General features: G+C 39.2%; 1 protein-coding gene across 1 annotated transcript in view; it reads left to right on the forward strand.

Annotated features, from left to right (window-relative positions):
• EFCAB6 (EF-hand calcium binding domain 6) overlaps positions 1–19,700 on the forward strand; it is a 3,527,179-nt gene that overhangs the window by 184,466 nt on the left and 3,323,013 nt on the right. The window contains exon 2 of the mRNA XM_044088493.1: positions 541–715. Coding sequence (XP_043944428.1) covers positions 568–715 — 148 coding nt within the window. The 5' untranslated portion in view covers positions 541–567. The remainder of the gene's footprint in view (positions 1–540; positions 716–19,700) is intronic.

Here is a 19,700-nt window from a genome sequence, read left to right on the forward strand (position 1 = left end):
GGTGATTACATATGGATGAGGCTAGGGAATGCATATACCTATTCCCTTAGTCAGGCAGTTATCAAGAGTATCTCAGCTGTCTAATGTAAGGTAAGGGTAGGCTGCTTCACAGGACCTGTAGGTGAGCCAATTCCCTATAGCCCAGTTCTTTCAGTGGGGGAGGGGAGTCATTTGGGCTTCTTGGGCTCTATGGCCTTTGCATAGCACAGGGTACTTGAATCCTGCCATTGTGGAATGCCTGTACCAATTGGATGCAGGTACGGTAGCCATAAGGGAAAGGCTCTCCAGAGGGTGGGCAGAGTAATAAAAAAAAAAAAAAAAAAGGAAAAGTGGGCCAGAATGACGTCTGACATTGGCGCGTAAAAGTCTGTGTTTATACAGACACAAGGGTATTCACTTTCAGGTACCTAACATAACTGTGTATTGTTTCTTGTTGTTCTGCTTTTTTGCTGTGGAACCTTTGTAATTGCATTAGAGTTTTTATTTGATATTATATACCAGTAAATAAAGATATTATTTTCTGTTTTATTCTTTTTGCAGCACCATTTTGAGTTTTTCACAGGCATAATGAGTGTTAGAGTGATAAATTCGCCGTCTGAATTTGCTGGACTACGCCCTGAGTCTCATAAAATTACATTTTGTGCAAGACCCCATTCTGGTCAGAGCAGACCTTTATCAAGACAGTCCAGCCAAACATCTTCAGTGACACCTTCAAGTAAGACCAAATGTTGATTTTTATGTAATGCTGATTTTGTAGAGGCCTCCAAAGCACTTTGATAAATGTTATTTTTGTATTCTGAGTGACTACACAGGAAAAAGGCAACATCTATATAAGGTGTTGTATATTACGAATACTTCATGCATTCACATATAAGCTACACGCAAGCTGTGTTTGAGATATATATATATATATATATATATATATATATATATATATATATATATGTGTGTATATGAATGTGTATATATATATATATATATATATTTAAAGGTAAATGTGCCATGTTTGGGTGGTTTCACTAGAAGGAAATCATTGGGGAGAAAAAAATGAACCCAGAATTTAAAAAGTAATGCATTCAGCTGCAACACAGTAGAAAAAAAAATATGGCACTGTGTTGCTTTCCAGCAATGCTGTGCACCAAATAATGTCCCATTCCCGTCTGTTCATCAGCACGCAGTACAGCTTTTTGTTAGTTCTGTGTAAAGTATATTATTGAATCTTTTTGACCTTTTTTATTTTTAACACTTACCATACTAAATGTTGTTTCCTGCAGTTATTTTAAAATGCTGTTTCTTACTTCCTTATCACCATAAAGTGCAAAGCATATTGCCACAGCATTATGTACAAATTGTTTGCTGTCCCAGTGTGCATTAATATAGTGTACACAGCATGCTTCTTTCATTGCCTAATCTAACACATAAAAAAAAATAAGGAAATGAGCACTACAGAAGATATTTCTTTAAGCGAAGTGTTTTAGGCAGACTCCAGTTCTCATCAAACAGGGGTGTGTTGCTTTCTCATTTTGCAGTGCATCAAATAAAAGCAAAATCTTTGAACCTGATTCATGACTTGACAGGATCGATGCAGTGCTTGAATGCTTTAAGTGGTATTTCCATATTAAATTTCTACAGCATGCTATTTAACTGAAGAGAGCACAGCATGTATACAATATAAACGTATTTATAATAAATACAATAAAATCATGTGTTCCCTTAAATATAACTGCACATCTGAACAAAGTTTTATTACATAGAACAGGACTGTCAAGTATTCAAGCCCTTGAAAACAAACATGTTTTAACACCCACACTCCTCTCCCCCTGCCCCCATATACAAGCATATATTTTAAGGACATGGAGCAAATGTACAGGACTCTACATCTGCCTCTCTCCTACCGTAAACCTTTTCCATCTAAACTAAACAGTTCATTCTACACACACACACACACACACACACACACACACACACACACACACAGACACATGCATATTGGCATAGTGCTGCTTGCATACCAGATTGTAGCACTTTTGTGTCCTGCCCTCAGTTGTATGGGTGTATGCAGAAGATTACATAATATCTACAAATCGGCTTTACAATGGCTTCTGATGATTTATTGTGGTTTCAGTATCTGGACCATGCTTTTTCTGAAGTTCCTAATTTATAACTAGATTATTCAGTCAATGTGATTGAAATGACAGGCTACTTACTCCACTTAACCCAACAACGTGTCAGTGAAATCATCCAGGTGGAATTCCCAGTTTTTTTGTGCCCTCTTGAGCCTTTGCCTCATTAACTTTCTTTTGTTTCTGATTTCTGTGACCAAGTTGAGAGCACAGTGTAAATAATATATTCATTCTATTATTTCATAAGCGTCCTAATCCTTTGTACTTTTTAAATGCATATGTTGTATTCAAAGGTATATGAAGGAGTAAGTTCTAATCTGAAGAGTCTGAGACAAAGCCATTAATATTTATTAACTTGTAATCTTGAATTTCTCACTATCTTGAAATTTTTTGCAAGGCATAGCATAGAGTATTATGAGCTGGTCATCAATCGTAACTGTGTTATGTATTCAAGCTCAAGAATTGAATCCTGGCATCCATCAGAGACACAATCATAATTCTTTATAGGGCATAGAGCTTTATCTCCTCCATGTTCTACTAACTACAGTAACAAAAAAAAGCACAAAGTGTTTTGCTAGCTTTCAAAACCGGGAGAGCACTTAGTGAGTGCTGTCAATCCAACAGGAACACGTCAGGCCAACATTCTGACACAAAATTAGGGGATAAATTGCAGGCACAGCAGGCAGAATTTAATTTGTTTTTCAGTTTTGCCACTATGGTTTGCTGGCCACCACTGTTTTTTTACAACTAGTGTAAGACCAGATCTTAAGAGAGCTTGGGGAGGGGTGCTTAACTGTTGTTAGGTTCAGGTCTCCTGCTACTGAAGCTCTTAAATAGTTTCTTTTTGCTGATATTAGAATGTAATCATGGTGCTCCATACCTTACAGCATTTTAAAGTGAAATGAAGGATAGTTGACACATTGAGTTAGCTAGATTGAATTATGCTGATCACCATACTGACATGTATAGTCTGATTAAGAAAGTAATAGTGGCACAAGTTGTCAATATTTCCAGTTTTGATGCCAGATAGAAAGAATTGTGCTCAATACCCCTTGTCTTTAAGATATTTAATTTATCATGTGCAGATTAGCAGGCACTGACCTTTCATAACTTTTTGTTAAAAATGAGGAAGCAGCTATTATGCCATAATTCCCTCTCCAGGACAGTCACCTAGGGATGCTGTGTTTCTTGCCTGGCCCCTGGGACTTTATGCTTATCCTCCAGTTCCCTTGATAATGAAGTTTCTCCAAAAGGCAGCCCGCTGCAGAGCTACAGTGATCCTTATTGCCCCCTTTTGACCTCATGAGGTGTGGTTTCCCTTCCTTTGGCTTCTACTGAAGTATCCCCTGGGTACTGGATCCCATTTCAGGCCTGATTTCTTATCCAGCAGACCTGGATCCCCCCAACCTTCAGTCCCTTAAATTAACTGCATGGATCATCTAGTTCCCTTGATGGCAGAAATCCCAAGCTTTTGCAGGCTGCGTTTCATATATTGTAATCTAATCCAAAGCAGTCTACAAGGAAAGTCTATTCCAGTAAATGGAGGAGTGTTGTTATATGGGCGGAATCTAGAGGTCTGGTTCCTGTCTGTGCCCCTTGGGAATCTGTTTTGGATTTTCTTGCTGAGTTGCTTCAGTCAGGTTTCAGCTTTTCTACGATAACAGTTTTCATGATGGCAAGGATAATGTGCCTCTGACTTCCCTCAGGATTTGCAAAATGTTCTTCAAAGGTACTTTTTTGCTACATCCTCCATTGCATCATCATGTACCTCCCTTGGAATTTCCCCTTTGTCTTACCGGCCCCCCATCTGAACCTTCAGCTGTCTCTAATTTGAAGCTCTTAACATGTAAAACTTTATTTTTGGTAGGGATTACTTCTGCAAAGAGGGTTTCAGAGTTGCAAGGTCTTGACTCTTCACCTCCTTATTTGGTATGCCACAAAAGACAGGGTGTCTCTTCATACGAACCCTTTCTTTCTGCCAAAGTTGGCTAAACAATTCTAGTCATTTGCCTGTGTTTTTCCCCAATTTTATGAATAAAGGTGAATATCTTTTATTTTGCCTGGATGTTTATCTACAATTGAGGTTATGTTGGACCATACCAAAGCTGTTAGAATATTCAATCAATAAATTGTCTCCTTTTCAAAACCTAGGCTGGGCTCACCTGTGCCTAAAGTGACTTTATTCAAGTGGTTTTTGGACTATATTTTATTTGCATATTCTTTGAGAGGCAAGTCCCTTCCACATAAGGCTTTTAATGATAATTCAGCAAGAGTTGTGGCTGCTTCTACAGCTTTCTTTTATAGAGTCAATAGATGAAGTTTGCACAGCAGCTACTTGGATGGGCTATCACACTTTTGTGTTTCATTACAAGCTGGATATCCAGTCTGGATCCAGGACTTCCTTTGGTTCCACTGTATTGTGGAATATCCTTCCTTAGTTCTTCCAGAGAAATTTTTCATGGCTGGGGACTCTGCCCCAATGGTTAAAGCCATAAGGAGCAGACAACAGTGGATACGAAAGTTATGTACCCACCATATAAATAGATCCTTGTAGTCTGTCTAGCCCCCCCTGCTTTAACATAAGGTAGTGTTATGTCAGGGGAGTGTTGGATCTTTCGTTTTTCTTTTTTTTGGTATTTTGAGCTTCAGTATAGTGTATTTTCATTTTTGTGGACTTTAGGTATTCTGGTCTCAAGATGCTGAAATTCGATATTTCAGTATTTCGAGATTCAGACGTTGATCTATATATATATATATATATATATATATGTATATATATATATGTGTGTGTATATATATATATATATATATATATATATATATATATATATATATATTACCCGAACAGCCACATCACCGGCTTTCATTTAGCCGAGATGACAACCAGAAGACTGACATCTGGAACACTGACTTTCCACTCAAAGTAAGTAACTGCTTGGCCATCCTGTTGAACTTTGCCCCTTACCCCCGCGGTAGTGCAAGCTCAGAGTTGATATGTTTAGTTAGGGGATGTGTGGGGGGCAAAGCCCCCACATAGGTGGGTTTAATTTTGTTCATTTTATTTATGTTTTTTTTTTTTGTTGGGATGGCCAAGCTGTTACTTACCTTGAGTGGAAAGTTGGTGTTCCGGATGTCGGTCTTCTGGTTTGTCGGTCCTGTCGTTTCAGTGAAGTGAAAGTCTGTGATATGGCCATTCAAGTAAGTAAAGTAGACCTATATATATGTAGGACAACTTCTGAATCTCGAAATACTGAAATATCAAATTTCAGTATCTTAAGATCAGAATACTTGAAGTCCACAAAAGCGAAAATACACTATACCAACGCTCAAAATACCAAAAAAAAAAGAACAATGAAAGATTCAACTCTCCCTTGACATAACACTACCTTATGTTTAAGCAGGGAGGACTGCCCCCCCGCCCCCTCCACACACATGCTACTTATATATACGAACTCCGAGGTCGCACTAACGAGAAAGAAACAACAAACCTACTCTTAGGTGCCCAACACTCCCATTGAACACTGTCACACTTATACCCAACAGAAAAACACACACATACTCTCACCTACCTACCCTAACCAACTCCTAAAAATTACCAAAAACTAAATTAAATCACAGTTCTAGCCAAAACCCTTAGAAAATGCAAACCTACCTGAATCTCCATAAACACACATTGGCCGCCATGCTCACAACCCAGAAACCACGAACCATTAAAGGACAGCACACTACGGAAAACAGATCACACAACACCTACAACTTATTCGGGAAACTCAGATTTGATAAAATGCCGTTTTGGACAACTGCACTTTAAGTATTCTGGTGTCAAGATACTGAAATGCGGTGTTTTGGTATTTCGAGATTCAGAAATGGACCCATATATAATGTGTGTGTGTGTGTGTATGTATGTCATATATATATATATATATATATATATATATATATATATATATATATATATATATATAATATGAGTTTCATTTTCTTTACTCTTTTTACAGTTTAAAGTCAAGCTACAGTAGCCATCTGTAGATAATATACATCATTTATGTACTATAACACTCCCACATATACCTTCTGTAGGCTATTTTTGCAGGTTGTTAGTCCAGTTACATTCATGGATTTATGTCTGCCTGTAGTCCGACAGGTTGGATTCAATTTTCTGATACCATGCAGAACATCCTTGCTATCAAAGTACCCTACTTGCAGTGTAACATTCTTCACTGGATGCCTGACAGAGAACAGCTAAAGAGTAGCCTTAAACCAATTATCCTTTAGTGTACTGTTTAGTGGAACACAAATTACAGTATGTAGTATTCATAAGCTCATTGTTCTGCTGCTTGGAGACGTACCTTTCAACTGGCCCTGATTTTGTCTTAAAATTTTGTCCCTCCTAAAATCGGTGAAACTTTGCAAAAAAAGTTGTGGATTACGTGGCAGCTGAGGACTTCTTTCTCTTTAGAAAATGCAAGGTATTTTATTTTGTCAGCACTTCCACGGTGGTGCAGCACTAGCGTTGTTGCCTCACAGCAAAAGGTTCTCCCGTTTGATTCTCTGCTGGAGTGCGGGGAGTGCCTTCTGTATGGAGTCTGCATGTCCTCCCTGCGGTTGGGTGGGAGTGCCTTCGTTGAAGGTTGAACGTCGAGCTGGCACCTCGGCGTTCGTGAAAATCTACTGCTAATCATTAGCGGACCGGAGTTCCACTGTGGCGACCCCTAACCGGGAAAAGCCAAAAGACAAACAACAACAACAACAACATTTTATTTTGTCAGCATTGTATATCAGTAGTGCTAATATTAAAAAAAAAAGTTTCCCTAATTTGCCACCTCTGTCCTTCACTGTTTTTGACTTTGCCCCTGATTGTCGAGATAAGAGGTTGGGAGTTATGCTTGAAAGTAATAGCAAAAAAGCCATCATTGAGCCACAGAAAGCTTGCTAATCTTTCAAAGCATACATGATCAGTTGTTGGGAATTGCTCATTTTAGTATTGTGCTTTTTGTTAAGTATTTCTTGAAGAAGTTATTAAAGGGGCCTGAAACAAAAGTATTTAAGGAAAAAACACATTATCAAGTTGAGAGATTACTAACAAATGTCCTTTGTTAAAGCTTGGCATATTTGTTACTATTCCATGTATTGATATGACTATGTGAATTTTTGAGTAATTTTCTGACAAGTGAAAAAGAACAAGAGCTGTTTGTGTATATGTAAGATTCACACTTGCCTTCTGTCCTATAAGAAGTAAATCTTTTACACTATGTGAATCCATCAGCTGTTTCATTGTCATGGTATTTTAAGGCTGATGGTGTCAGGTTATTTTTGATGACTTCTGTTTTTGGAGTTTGCATGCTTGCAGCAAAATATGAGGAGCGGTTTGCATAATATGTACTCTTTCTAAACACTCAGCCTTAAAACCCTTGTAAAAACAAGGCAAAATAATGCAATACTTCTTGTTCAATTTGCCAATAAGATAGGAGCACACAGTGGTTAAGTGGTTAGTTTTGCTGCCTTACAATGCTTGGTTATGCCTTCCAGCAACTATTGTAAGTATAATTATTTTCAGTATCAACTTCTTCCTAGCAGATAGGAATTATTTAGGAAGAGTGTTTTGTATAGGAAAATGAGAATAAATGGGAAAACAAAACACCATCACCATCTTCCTTCACATTGCAGAGCCTGTGGTCACTGCATTTGACCCTGATACTGTAGGAGCTCTGCCAAAAGGCACAATTCCCTAACATTTTCACTCAGACGTTTTGTCATTATACAATAGCCTGTGATCACTACATCCAACTCCGATACTTCAGGAGCTCTGCCACAAGGCCCAACTCCCTGATGTTTTCACCTCCTACTGGACCATCTCTCATCCTGCCATGGCTCTGTAATATCCTCCTTACGTTCTCCACACATCACACCAAACTTATTTAATGATGTCCCTCACTTTTACTCCAGATATAGGCTAATTAACTCCATTTCAACTCAAACCACAACAAAATTAAGTGGAAAATACTCTCTAAAAAAACAAGTATCAGGAATTTGCCAGTATAAAATCCTTCTAGGACGAGACATTCACCCTAATCCTGGCCCCAGCTATCACAACGAACATCAAGACAATTCTCTCCCACACACTACTCTCATCCCACAATGGTCAACCCCCCAACCCCGGTAATCTAACGTTTGCTGCCATAAATGTTATAAGCATAAGAAATAAAACTGCTGAACAACATGTCTGGATTATCCAGCATATGCCTGATATTCTCGCTGTAACTGAAACTTGGCTTAAACCCAACATTAATGACTCTGAAATTACATCTTCCAGCTATAATATCATTAGTAATGACCATATAATGAGGAAGGGTGGTGGTATTGCTTTAATATTTCCTAACAACTACCAAATTTACCTTTACAATAAACTAATACAAACATTCATTTTAGCAGAGCTTCCTATTATTTTCCTGAAAATAAACATTTATTAACAAATATGTATTACTGTCTTTTACATCCCTCCTAGTGACCGTACAGCTATACTGGAAGATATCCTACATTGGATAGCCATAACAATTTCAAAAGAAAATAAGTACTACTAGGTGATGTGAATGTCAGTTGGCTGGACATAAACTCTAACTAACATACATCTAGCATGAATCTATATGGTTTCTCACAACTAGTTAATAACCCCATGCATTATAACAAGATATATCATATTCCCAGTTAAACCAGATTCTACTATCGGACCGTAGCAAATACACCACCAAAGGTACAATGTCAGACTCTCTCAGTGATCATCTCCCAATCTATATAACCAGACTTCTCACAAATCCACTTAATTAACTTTATAAGACAAAATATGACCTTTCCAAATTTAGCTCAGAAATGTTCATTACTGCCGTATTATCTATTAACTGGAACCTCTAAAAATCCTGCATTTAGGTGATGCTGTAAATTAATTCAGTACATCTTTCCTGAATATCCTAAATAGCCTTGCACCTCCTGGAGGAAGCAACTAAAAACAAATAATGTAATTTGGCAATCCAAAAAGAGTAGAATGCTAATGCAGCATAGAGAAAAAACATGGAAAGAATGGCAAAAGTGAAAAACACCACAATATGCTGAAAACTTCAGAATGCTTTGCAGTTGTACTAAAAAAGCAAATTAATAAAGACAAAAAAACTATACTATAACTTCCAGAACCCTAACTAAAAAAAAAAAAACCCTAAAAAATTCTGGATGGTCATTAAAGAAATCTTGTATTATGGCCAAAAATTCAACCATAACCCCTCTCCCAATAATTCACCACTTGAAACTGCTATACAGTTCAGCTCTTATTTCACAGGTAGTATAGCATCTCTTACCAAGAATTCCCCAACATCTAGTTCTAACCCTGCCCAACAGAGATGTATTGCCACATCCACTTTCACCTTCAATTCTGTGCCCACATCCTATATAAAAACTACTCTTAAATAACTCAAATCGTGATCTACTTCAGCTGATGACTTTCCAAGCAAGTACCTTAAAATAGCATCCGGTAGCATTGTCTGTCTTGTCTCAGTCCTTATAAATAGTCAATCCAGGAATCTCACATTTCCTCTCTTTGGAAAAAGTCACACATTATCCTTCTGCACAAAGGAGGAAATTCAACAGACATTACTAACTTTAGACCTATAGCAATCTTGTCCTCCTGTCCAAAATACTTAAAAAAAAATGTATTAATGTATTCAAAAACAACTGCTAAACTATCTCCTGCAGGAAAAACTCCTGTCCACAGCACAACACGGCTTCTGTCCTTTCCATAGTACTAACACTGCACTTTTAACCTATATAGGTACTGTCAGTAAACCAAGAGGTAATGGCAAACAAGCCTCCTCCTTATTTCTAGTCTTGTCTAAAGCCTTCAACACAGTTTGTCACACCAAACTTCTACTTCCTTTGTCCTCATTGGTTTCTCCCAGCCTACCCTTCTATGGTACAAAAGCTACCTATCCAATAGGTGTTAGTCAGTAAAATGATACTCCACCCTCTCTCCATACCTCCCAGTCACCACTGGTGTACCCCAAGGGTCTTTCCTTGGTCCACTCCTCTTTAGCATTCTTATCAACACCCTCCACACAACAGGCCTCAATAATACAGTATGCAAATGACTCCACATTCAGTAGCACATCTGACAACATGGCACATCTCCAAAAAAATTACTCAGGAGGCTTTAACAGTCACTGAAACATGATTTTATAAGCCACAACTCATGCACAACCCTAAAAAAACGAAACTACTGCTTTTTACCACAAGCCCCTCTTTCATGAAAAGACAAAATTTAAAGTCCTGTGTTGTGATAATACAGTCACTGAAGTCACTTCTCGTAACAAATTATTAGAGATGATAGTGGATTATAATCTTAAATTTTACCTGCATATACAGAATTGGATAAGAAAAACTCATCAAAAACTAGGAATGTTTTACAGAGCCAAAAATATTCTCACCAATGCAACTAAAATTAAACTCGCCACTACTTATCTCCTTTCCACACTGCTTTATGGCAGTGCCATCCTTACTAACTTCCAGGCATCACAAAAATCAAAACTTACACAATGCTATAACAAAGTTGCTAAATTTGCAGCAAATACTCCTTCAAAACCCACCATTGCATAGCACTAAAGACCTTAAGTTGGTTAGAACCACCCCATCAACTAAAATATTCACAGCTTCTTACCATCTATAAAGTTATCCTGCAACCATCTGATTGTCCAGTACTAAATAACATTCTACACAACTATGCTCCCAGTCGGTCATTACAATCCAATGGCCAAAAACTCCTGTCTGTCCGCAAACCTATCAAATTTGCTGATCATTGTCTATACTTGTACCATGTTGCTAAGGCTTGGAACTCCTTACCTGTATCATCAGGTCAGTATCCTCCATCCCATCTTCTAAACCCATTCTGAAAGGCATCCGTGCCAAAAACTGGCTCTTTTATTGCTCAGCACCAGGATAAACTGCATCACTAAATGAGAACAAGTGCCTTTTCATACCTTACATCTCATTAGTCTTCCTTATTTACTCACTTCCTTACTTATATCAATTTATCCCTCGTCTTTCTGTCTAAATATACCGTAAGCCTTCTTTTTTCTCACTTCATATTGTAGTACCCATTTGTATTATACTAACGTACCTATAATTTCTCTATAAACTGGCTAAACTTTTGCTAGGTATTACATATTTGTCATATAACACTTGTATCTGTTCTAAAGCAATGTTTATATATGTCAAATTTGGTGTAATTATTTAAACTGTAGCTGTTTTTTGTATTATTTTTGAAGATTGTAAAAAGTATTGTTCTTAAAATGTTTTGTAGTACCTTGGAGCTTTTCTCCCTCTGCTGAAAATGGGCTCCTACCCAGCTGGACTTTGCTGGTAATCAGATATCAATAAATAAGTAATAACATTTAATTTGCTGATCTGGGAAGTCCTAGAAGTGAATTGTCTATGACCTGTAAAGAGATTAGAAACAGAGCAAAAAGTAATGAACAGACAAGCCAATGCAAAGGCAGTAGGAACAATTGCAACTATGGATTATAATATGGAGTTTGTGGGTGTTTTTAAGTTAGTTTCTCTGTCACAGTATTATATAACATACCTTAATTTTTTAAGTAAGTTCTTCTACCTTAAAACATACAGCAGTGAAGTATTTAACTTCACACCTTCCATGCCATCTGCTTCAACCAGAAAGACTGTGAATTTGTGTCCACCCAGATCTTCTTACTGTCTAACTCTCCTGCTGAAAGCCATCTAAAACTATCAAAATCTGATAGTGTCATACTATCAATGAAAACTCTGTACCCATGAACTACCACATAGGCAGTAGTCTACTTAACGCTGAAAATGTGATGAGACCTTGGGACAAAGTCTCTTTTGATAATCACATCGCCACAGTAGTCAGGAAATCCTTCTACATGGCACACCTCATCCCAAAAGGTTTCTCATCCAGGAAAAGAGAGGTCATTGTTCCCTTTTACTCGTCACTCATTAGACCCATTATAGAATACAGTGCCCCTTTTGGTATGCACCTCACAAGACATCTACAACTGTAAATGCCACAGAAATACCTCACAAAGAGGATTACTGGCCTCAAACAGGTATCCTACGCAGACCGTCTCAAATAACTTCAGCTTTACTCAGTCACATATCGCCTACTCAGAGGTGATCTCTGCCTAACATACAAAGCTATGTCAAACCCAGAGCTGTTGGACATGCTCCACTTAAAGAAATCCCAATCCCGAGCTGTATGCTCTAGGGACCTAAACCTTGTCACAGCAATAAACAGTACATGCTGGAGGGATAGATTCCTGTCCCAGAGACTTCCCATACTCTGGAACAAACTACCTATCTATATCAAACAAAGCTCCTCATTAGCACTCTTCAAGAAAAATCTTGATGATTGGATGGGAGATAGAAATTGCACCCAGGATCACTTCTGTGGCTCTGCTCAACAGGGGCACAGGAAAATAATTTTCTTGGGTGGTGAAAGTCAGGGTACATTTTTGGCTAGGCTTATATAGGCCTTAGGGCTGATAGCCTAGTACCTACCTATGAAGAGGTGCAGGAATATGAACTTGGAGACCTGAGTTTTAATGCTGGCCACAGTTTGATAGCTATGTAATCAAGTTGACATTTGTGTAGTGGTGCAAGGCTGTGAACGATGAAGACCTGGGTCTGAATTCCATTGGCTTTCACTTGCATGCTGCATGACTTTCGATCAAGTCACATTCCTTGTACTTCTGGGTCATTTCAAAAGGTATTTGAATGTTCCATTGAGGCTTACTACTTGCTTATACTAAAAATATTAATAAAAATGTATGTGGACTCCTGATTTAAACTTGACAAGGAGTGGGGCTTATAAATAAAGTATGTAGCTGCATTTACTGAGAACTTTGATTCTACATTGTTAACATACAAGTCACTTGCAGTTTCAGAAATGTCATATCTTATAGGCTGTTGATCTGTGAGGATCTTGATGAAGCACAGCTTTATATTTCTCTAATAGTTTTTTTTAGACCTTATATTTTGTGAATGAACAATCCCGTGGCAGCAGAGTGGATGTGTTTGGACATTTACTTGTTTCCACTATCCACGAGGGACATGGTTGCTAAACTGTGGGGTGAATTTATGGATCTTTTTCATCCGTTCCTCAACCATTGGGTTTTGGATCTGACCTCTGATCTGATTTTCGTCACTTCTCAGACTTTGGGTTCGAAGCTCAAGCTCCTCCCCTTTCCCATAATCCTTTCCCAAGCCCCAAATTACCTCAGATCACATTTGCTGCTTCCAGCAATTAGACGTGGTTGATATGGCTCAAGTCTCTAGAAGATAAGTGACTTTTATTTTTTGAACCATTTTCCTGCTTTTTGAGGTCTTTAACATTTTTTGTTCTCCTACCTCTCCTATTTAAAAAAAAAATATATATATATATCTATTTTATCCATATAGTAGTAGTTAGTACTGTTGCTTTTCTAAGCCTCATTTCTTTTCCCTTTTTTCCTTCTAGTAGTGTTTTTCTCATATTCCCCCTTACCATCACTTGTATGTCTTATCACTGTATTTATGTTTTTCTATTCCTTGATTTACTTGTTTTTTTTTCTTGCCGGGTGTCTGCTAAACCAACTGGGTTTAAAAAAATGCTCATCTTGTGGGCACACGATACCCAACTTGGATGCATATTCCGAGTGTGTTTACTGTTTTGGAGCTTCTCATCTTGATGTGTAGTGAGATTTGTTCTGGCTTCAGCCATAGAACTTTGAGCACTGGAACAAGTTAGTCTTTAAGCGATTGTCACCTTCTTCTTCAGTGTATGGAGCTTCCCCCTCCACAAAAAAAGTGGAGAAGTCTCAAGGGGAACACAGAGGGAAGCACAAAGAGTCTCCCCCCTTGGTTCTTCCTCCTCCTCAGCTGTCTGCACTGGTTCCCGAGTCTGCTTATTCTGTCTCATCATGGCAGCTGGACCATTCCAGTCTCAAGACAGTCCTTTTGTTGGACTCTTCTCACACTTCTGGCTCCTCCTCAGATCTCCCCCTTGAGAGTTTCCTGGAAACATAAGTGCAAGAAGAGGTATGTTGATTCCCCAGAGGAATCTTTAACAGAAGACACTAACTTTGATGAAGGGGGGGGGGGTCCCTTACATCACCCCTTGAAGATGTCTCATTCAAACAAATTCTTGAGCTTCTGAGACAGAAAGATGGTTGGTCTTCCAAAGCCTTTTCCCAGGAGGAGTCCATATTTCTTGAGTCCTTCAGAAATGGCTCAGCTATGTCCTGGGTGATACCCCTGGTGGAAAAAATGGTGGACATCATTTCCCATTGGGCTTGGAAGGATCTGGTTACTACAGAACCTATTCTTAGAAAGCCAGACAAGTATTTAGTTGCACCCAAGGACCCTGGCATTTGGAGCAGGATTCCCCCAGTTGGTGCCATGGTGGTTGCTGCAGCCACCAAAAAGGAACTTGCCAAGGAATGTCCTTCTGTCCACCCTGCTAACAGGGAGTCTAGGACCTTGGACAGATTGGAGAATTGAATTTTTCCCTCAGCGACTTTTCCCCTGTGATTTCTGAATTACCTAGCAGACTTTTAAGGTTTCAGAGGGATTTGACTAAGGAGTTCACAAAATCTTTGTCAGGGTCCATGTTGGCTGAGGATGAAAAGACCATTTCTTCACAACTGGCCACCCTTCCATCCCTGTAAAATGCCTCAAAGAGGCTGATTTCCCACTTTATGGAAGGGCATTTCGAGAGTGGTAGGTTCAGTCATTACCATGAGGAGGCACACATGGATGCACCTTTGCGACTTTGTGGAGCCCTACAAAATGTCGTTCATCAGTGCACCCTTTGATAGATCTACCCTATTTGGACTCAAAGTTAGAAGCTCTCTCCAGGAGTGAACAATATGGGAAAACCCTATCTGCTGTAGGGATATGTTTTTCTACTCTTCAGAGAATCTTTTCAAGAAAACTGAAAGGGGGACAGAAAGATGTGGTTCAGAGAATCTTTTCAAGAAACGTGAAAGGGGACAGAAAGATGTGGTTCCTGAAATCACAAGGACTTTCTCAGAATTCCTACGGAGATAGATCCCACTCCCGTGGCAGAGGGTAGAACTCTAATGGTAGGTATCACCCACACAGCAGAGGGAACCTACAGAACCAAGGCTTCAGAGTGCCCTTCTCCAGGAAGCCTTTCCATCTCCCATGAATGGTTGCCTGACTGTTGCACTCTGGAGGCAGTCAGGGGTGCTTATCTGTGCACCCGGAAGTCTAGACATCCATAACCAAAGATGTGTCTGAGTGTAGAGAATATTTACCAGAGGTTATTGCATTCCATTTTCCCTTCCCCCCCCAAACTCATTCAAGAAAAATTCCTGACATACCACCCCATCAAAGAAAAGAAACAGCATCAGAAATAGAAAATCTGCTAATAAAAAGGGCCATTAAAGAGGTTCCATCAGACCAGTGAGGATTCTGAACTTATTTGAGATTCTTTTTGGTGTCAAAGAAGACAAGGGACATCAGGCCAATATTGGTCCTCAGCCACTTGAACCAAGTTCTGAATGATCATACTTCCATCCATCCATCCATCCTATCTCTTTTGAGGGATGACAGTTAGATGTGCTTGATAGACCTCCAAGGTTATTACTATCTCATAAAAATAGACAGACAATCCAGTAGATACCTTCACTTCTGGCTGGGAAGTAGTCATTTTCAGTTCAGAGCCCTGCCTTTTGTCCTCGCCACAACCCCCCGAGTGTTCATCAAGTGCATGGCAGTGTTTGCAGCTCACCTGAAATTGCTGGGATTCCAGGTGTTTCCTTACCTTGATGGCTGACTCCTTACAGCTCCCACCAGACATCTACTGATACATGCCAGGGATTACTTGCTCCAGTTATGTCTACATCTGAGCATAACAATCAATTATGACAAATCTCAGCTTCTTCCTTCTCAGATCCTAGATTTCAAAGGGGCTCATCTGGATGGAATTTCTCAAGTGACTCGACTACCTCAATCAGGATTGTCCAAGTTACAAAAACAAGCAACATTTCTACTGTCTCTCCAGTCACCACCAGCCAGGCTGGGAGTTTAGCTCATTATTTCAGTAGTGGTCTCCATACATTTTTTGCCTTTAGCAAGATACTATAAGAGAGTACTACAGTGGACACTAGAGTACAATGGTCTACGAATCAACATCTCATGGCATCTCCCATTTGAATCACAAAAATCTGCAAACAACATGTCTCCTGGTGGTTTCACACACCAGATATTTTACAGTGTCACCCCTTTGTCCTTCCTTTGCTCAAGGTTGTGGTGACCACAGAGGCTTCCCAGATGGGGTGGGTGGGACATTACCTTGGACAGACAGTCCAAGGTATATGATCACCCTTAGAGGCCAGTCTTCATATCAATGTCTTAGAGATAAAGCAGTTCTTCCAGCATTGCAGGCCTTTCAAAATTTCCTTCTTCAAGGGATGATTGTCATTGAGACAAATAACATGTCAGTGGTCTGGTATATCAGCAAATGGGGGGGACCCACTTTTACCCCTTATGTCAGGAGGCGATGAGAGTGTGGCAGTGCACAGTCTCTTTCAGTCGCTTTCTTTTGGCAATGTACATTCTGGGGAAGTCCATTGTGTTAGTGGACAAATTGAACAGGTCTATTCTCCTGCCTCACAAATGGTCTCTAAATCCTTCAGTGGTGGAACAGATTTTTTTCCCAATGGGGACAGCCATGTTGTGACTTTTTCACCTGTGCCCACAATTTCAAATGCAGCAGGTATTTTACCCTAATCCCTCCAGAGGGTGAGTCACTGACAGATGCCCTGATCCGTGATTGGCCTCCCGGTCTCTTGTATGCTTATCCTCCTATACCTCTCCTATAAAAGCTTTTACAAAAAGCATGCCAATAGAAGAGCAAGGTGATCGTCATTTCCCCCTTCTGGCCTCACCAAGTGTGGTTGTCATTCCTTTGGCCTCATCTGTTATACTTTCCTTGGTTCTAGATCCTTCTCCAGATCTCCTGTTTCACACCTCCTGGCTACCTCCCCCAAACATACAAGATCTCAGATTGACCACATGGTTTCTCCCCTTCATTTGATGGCTAGACAGTCCAGGCTTTTATCCCAGGTTTTGCACATACTTACATCTTCTCAAAAAGACTCCACTTGATAGAAATACAAGAGCAAATGGAAACATATCTCTATCTGGGCAAGTAAGAGACATCTAGATTCTTTTTTTAACACCCATTTCGTGGTTTTGGAATTTCTGGCCGCCACGTTTCAGAGTTGAACAAGTTACTCTACAATCAAGGTTCAGTTGGCTGCAATATCCAGTTGTCATGTAGGTCAAGATAATTTGTCCTTGGCCTTCCTTAAGTTATACAAAGCCTTCCTCAAAGGTACATCAGACCTCCTGTCAAAGACCCCACTTCTCCTTTGGACATGACAATTCTTCTCCAAGTTTTAACTCAGTTTCCCTTTGAACCTGTAGCAAAAGCTTATTTAACATTTTTGTCCTGAAAAACTATTTTTTCTAGTTGCTGTTACATCTGCTAGATCAGTATCCAAACTTCAGGCTCTGTCTTGCCAATCACCTTATATCGTGCTTCAAAAAGACAAGAGTTTCTTTTTGCACCAACCCATCCTTTCTTCCAAAAGTAGCTTCTGAATTTGTCCTTAACCAATCGATTAATTTTCCAGTTTTCTTCCCGACATTTTTTAGTAAAGGGGAATATATGCTTCATATTTTGGATGTACACAGACAACTGAGATTTTACCTCCATAGAATAAACACTTTTGGGAAATCAGACAAGTTGTTTATTTCATTCCCTAAACTTAAATTGGGACATTCTGTATCAAAGGTTACATTCGCATGATGGCTTACCAAATGTATTTCTTAAGTTTACCTACAGAAAGACTTGACTTTACCAAGGCCACCTCGTGTTCATTCACAAGGTCTGTCTCCACTTCATCTGCTTTTCTATCCAGAATGTCTGTATATGACATTTGTGCTGCTCCTATTTTGTCCAGTGTTCCTACCTTCACAGTTCATTACAAATTGGATATTCCTTCTAGGAACAGGGCAGCATTTGGTTCTGCTGCACTCCAGAATCTCCTTCTATGAGACCACCCTGGGGAGTTATACTAGCTGGGGACTCTGTCCCAATTGGTTGAAGAATGGACAAAAAAGACAACATTGGATATGATAGTTTTATACTTGGCATAACATTGCATCTGTTTTATCTGTTTTCATCCATCCTCAACCTAACCTTCCTCGTTACCCCTTCACTAACAGAAGACATTCATATAGGTTCCTTGTATGACCTGGAGGTAGATCCTGTTGACCTTTTCCATCTCTAAGCTCCAGATATTTCTAGATTGTTGTGAAACTTTTCTTTTTTGATTTGTGGTATCAAGGAGGCAAACTCAGTCTGAGGTAATCTGCAGTTTGGGAGAGTATTATGGTTAAGTGGAGGAGATTGAACTATGTATGCAAAGTCTGAGATGTGGCCGAAGTTGTTTCCGAGGTGGCATCCAAAACATAGTGGTTGAGAAAGGACGAACATAGACAACACCGATGCATTATTACGATAAGTACATAACTATTGTTTTCCGATACAGTCATCCAAATTATGTTTGAATACAGTAAGAGAAATACTTCAATGTATGTGGAATGAAAGACTGTTCCATAGAAGCTGTAGTCTCTGTAATGCATACCTGTCCCTCCAACATGCCTTATTAATGTAACAAAAAAGATTGAGATCCCTTGAGTGGGTGATCACACCACTGTTGGGCTTGTGAATTTATAATAAATCGGACAGGAGTAGCTAGGATGAGCTCTGTATGTGAGACAAGCATTCAACTCTTAGTAGCCTGTGTGATATTAAAAAGAGGGAGAAGGATTGTAGCTGGTCTGCATAGATTTTATGATTTAGGCCTTTGATTTTTTTTTTAATGAGAATGTATTCTGGTCATTGCAGTTGTGACAAGCATTTGGACAATTACATACCAAAAAGGGCATTATATTCAGTGATTAGCCTAATAAGATCTGATTACAGTGGAACAATTGCATCCCTGTACCTGGATGCCATACCTTTAGATATAAGCTATGCAATGAAGAAGGACCTCCTTACAATAATGTATATGTGTTGACCAAAGGATATTTCATTGTTAGCATAGGTTTCCAGATTCGTGACTACTGAATCAACTTTCAGAGGGATAATGTCAATGTGATGGTTACAAGTAAGGTCATGTTTGATGAAGGGTATTGTTGTACTTTTCTTAGCATTTGGTTTCAGTCAGTGGTCTCGACAGCAGCCATTTGTGTGGGAAATACCTTCTTGGATGTTGGCATCCATTGATGAATTTATGATGGTACTAAGTTTATAGTCATCTGCAGACTTGGTTAGCCAAAAACCTTTAGCATTTGCTTTGACATCTAGGAAGTAAATGCATAAGAGCAGTGACCCAAGAAGTGAACCCTTGGGTACACCATTAGATGATAGTTTTTTTGAAGGAGGTAGAACCTCCTACTCTAGTTTCATGGGTTCTGTTTGTGAGC

The sequence above is a fragment of the Protopterus annectens genome, chromosome 11.part0, assembly GCF_019279795.1.
Source record: "Protopterus annectens isolate FY-2018-M chromosome 11.part0, PAN1.0, whole genome shotgun sequence".
NCBI classification, from domain to species: Eukaryota; Metazoa; Chordata; order Ceratodontiformes; family Protopteridae; genus Protopterus; species Protopterus annectens.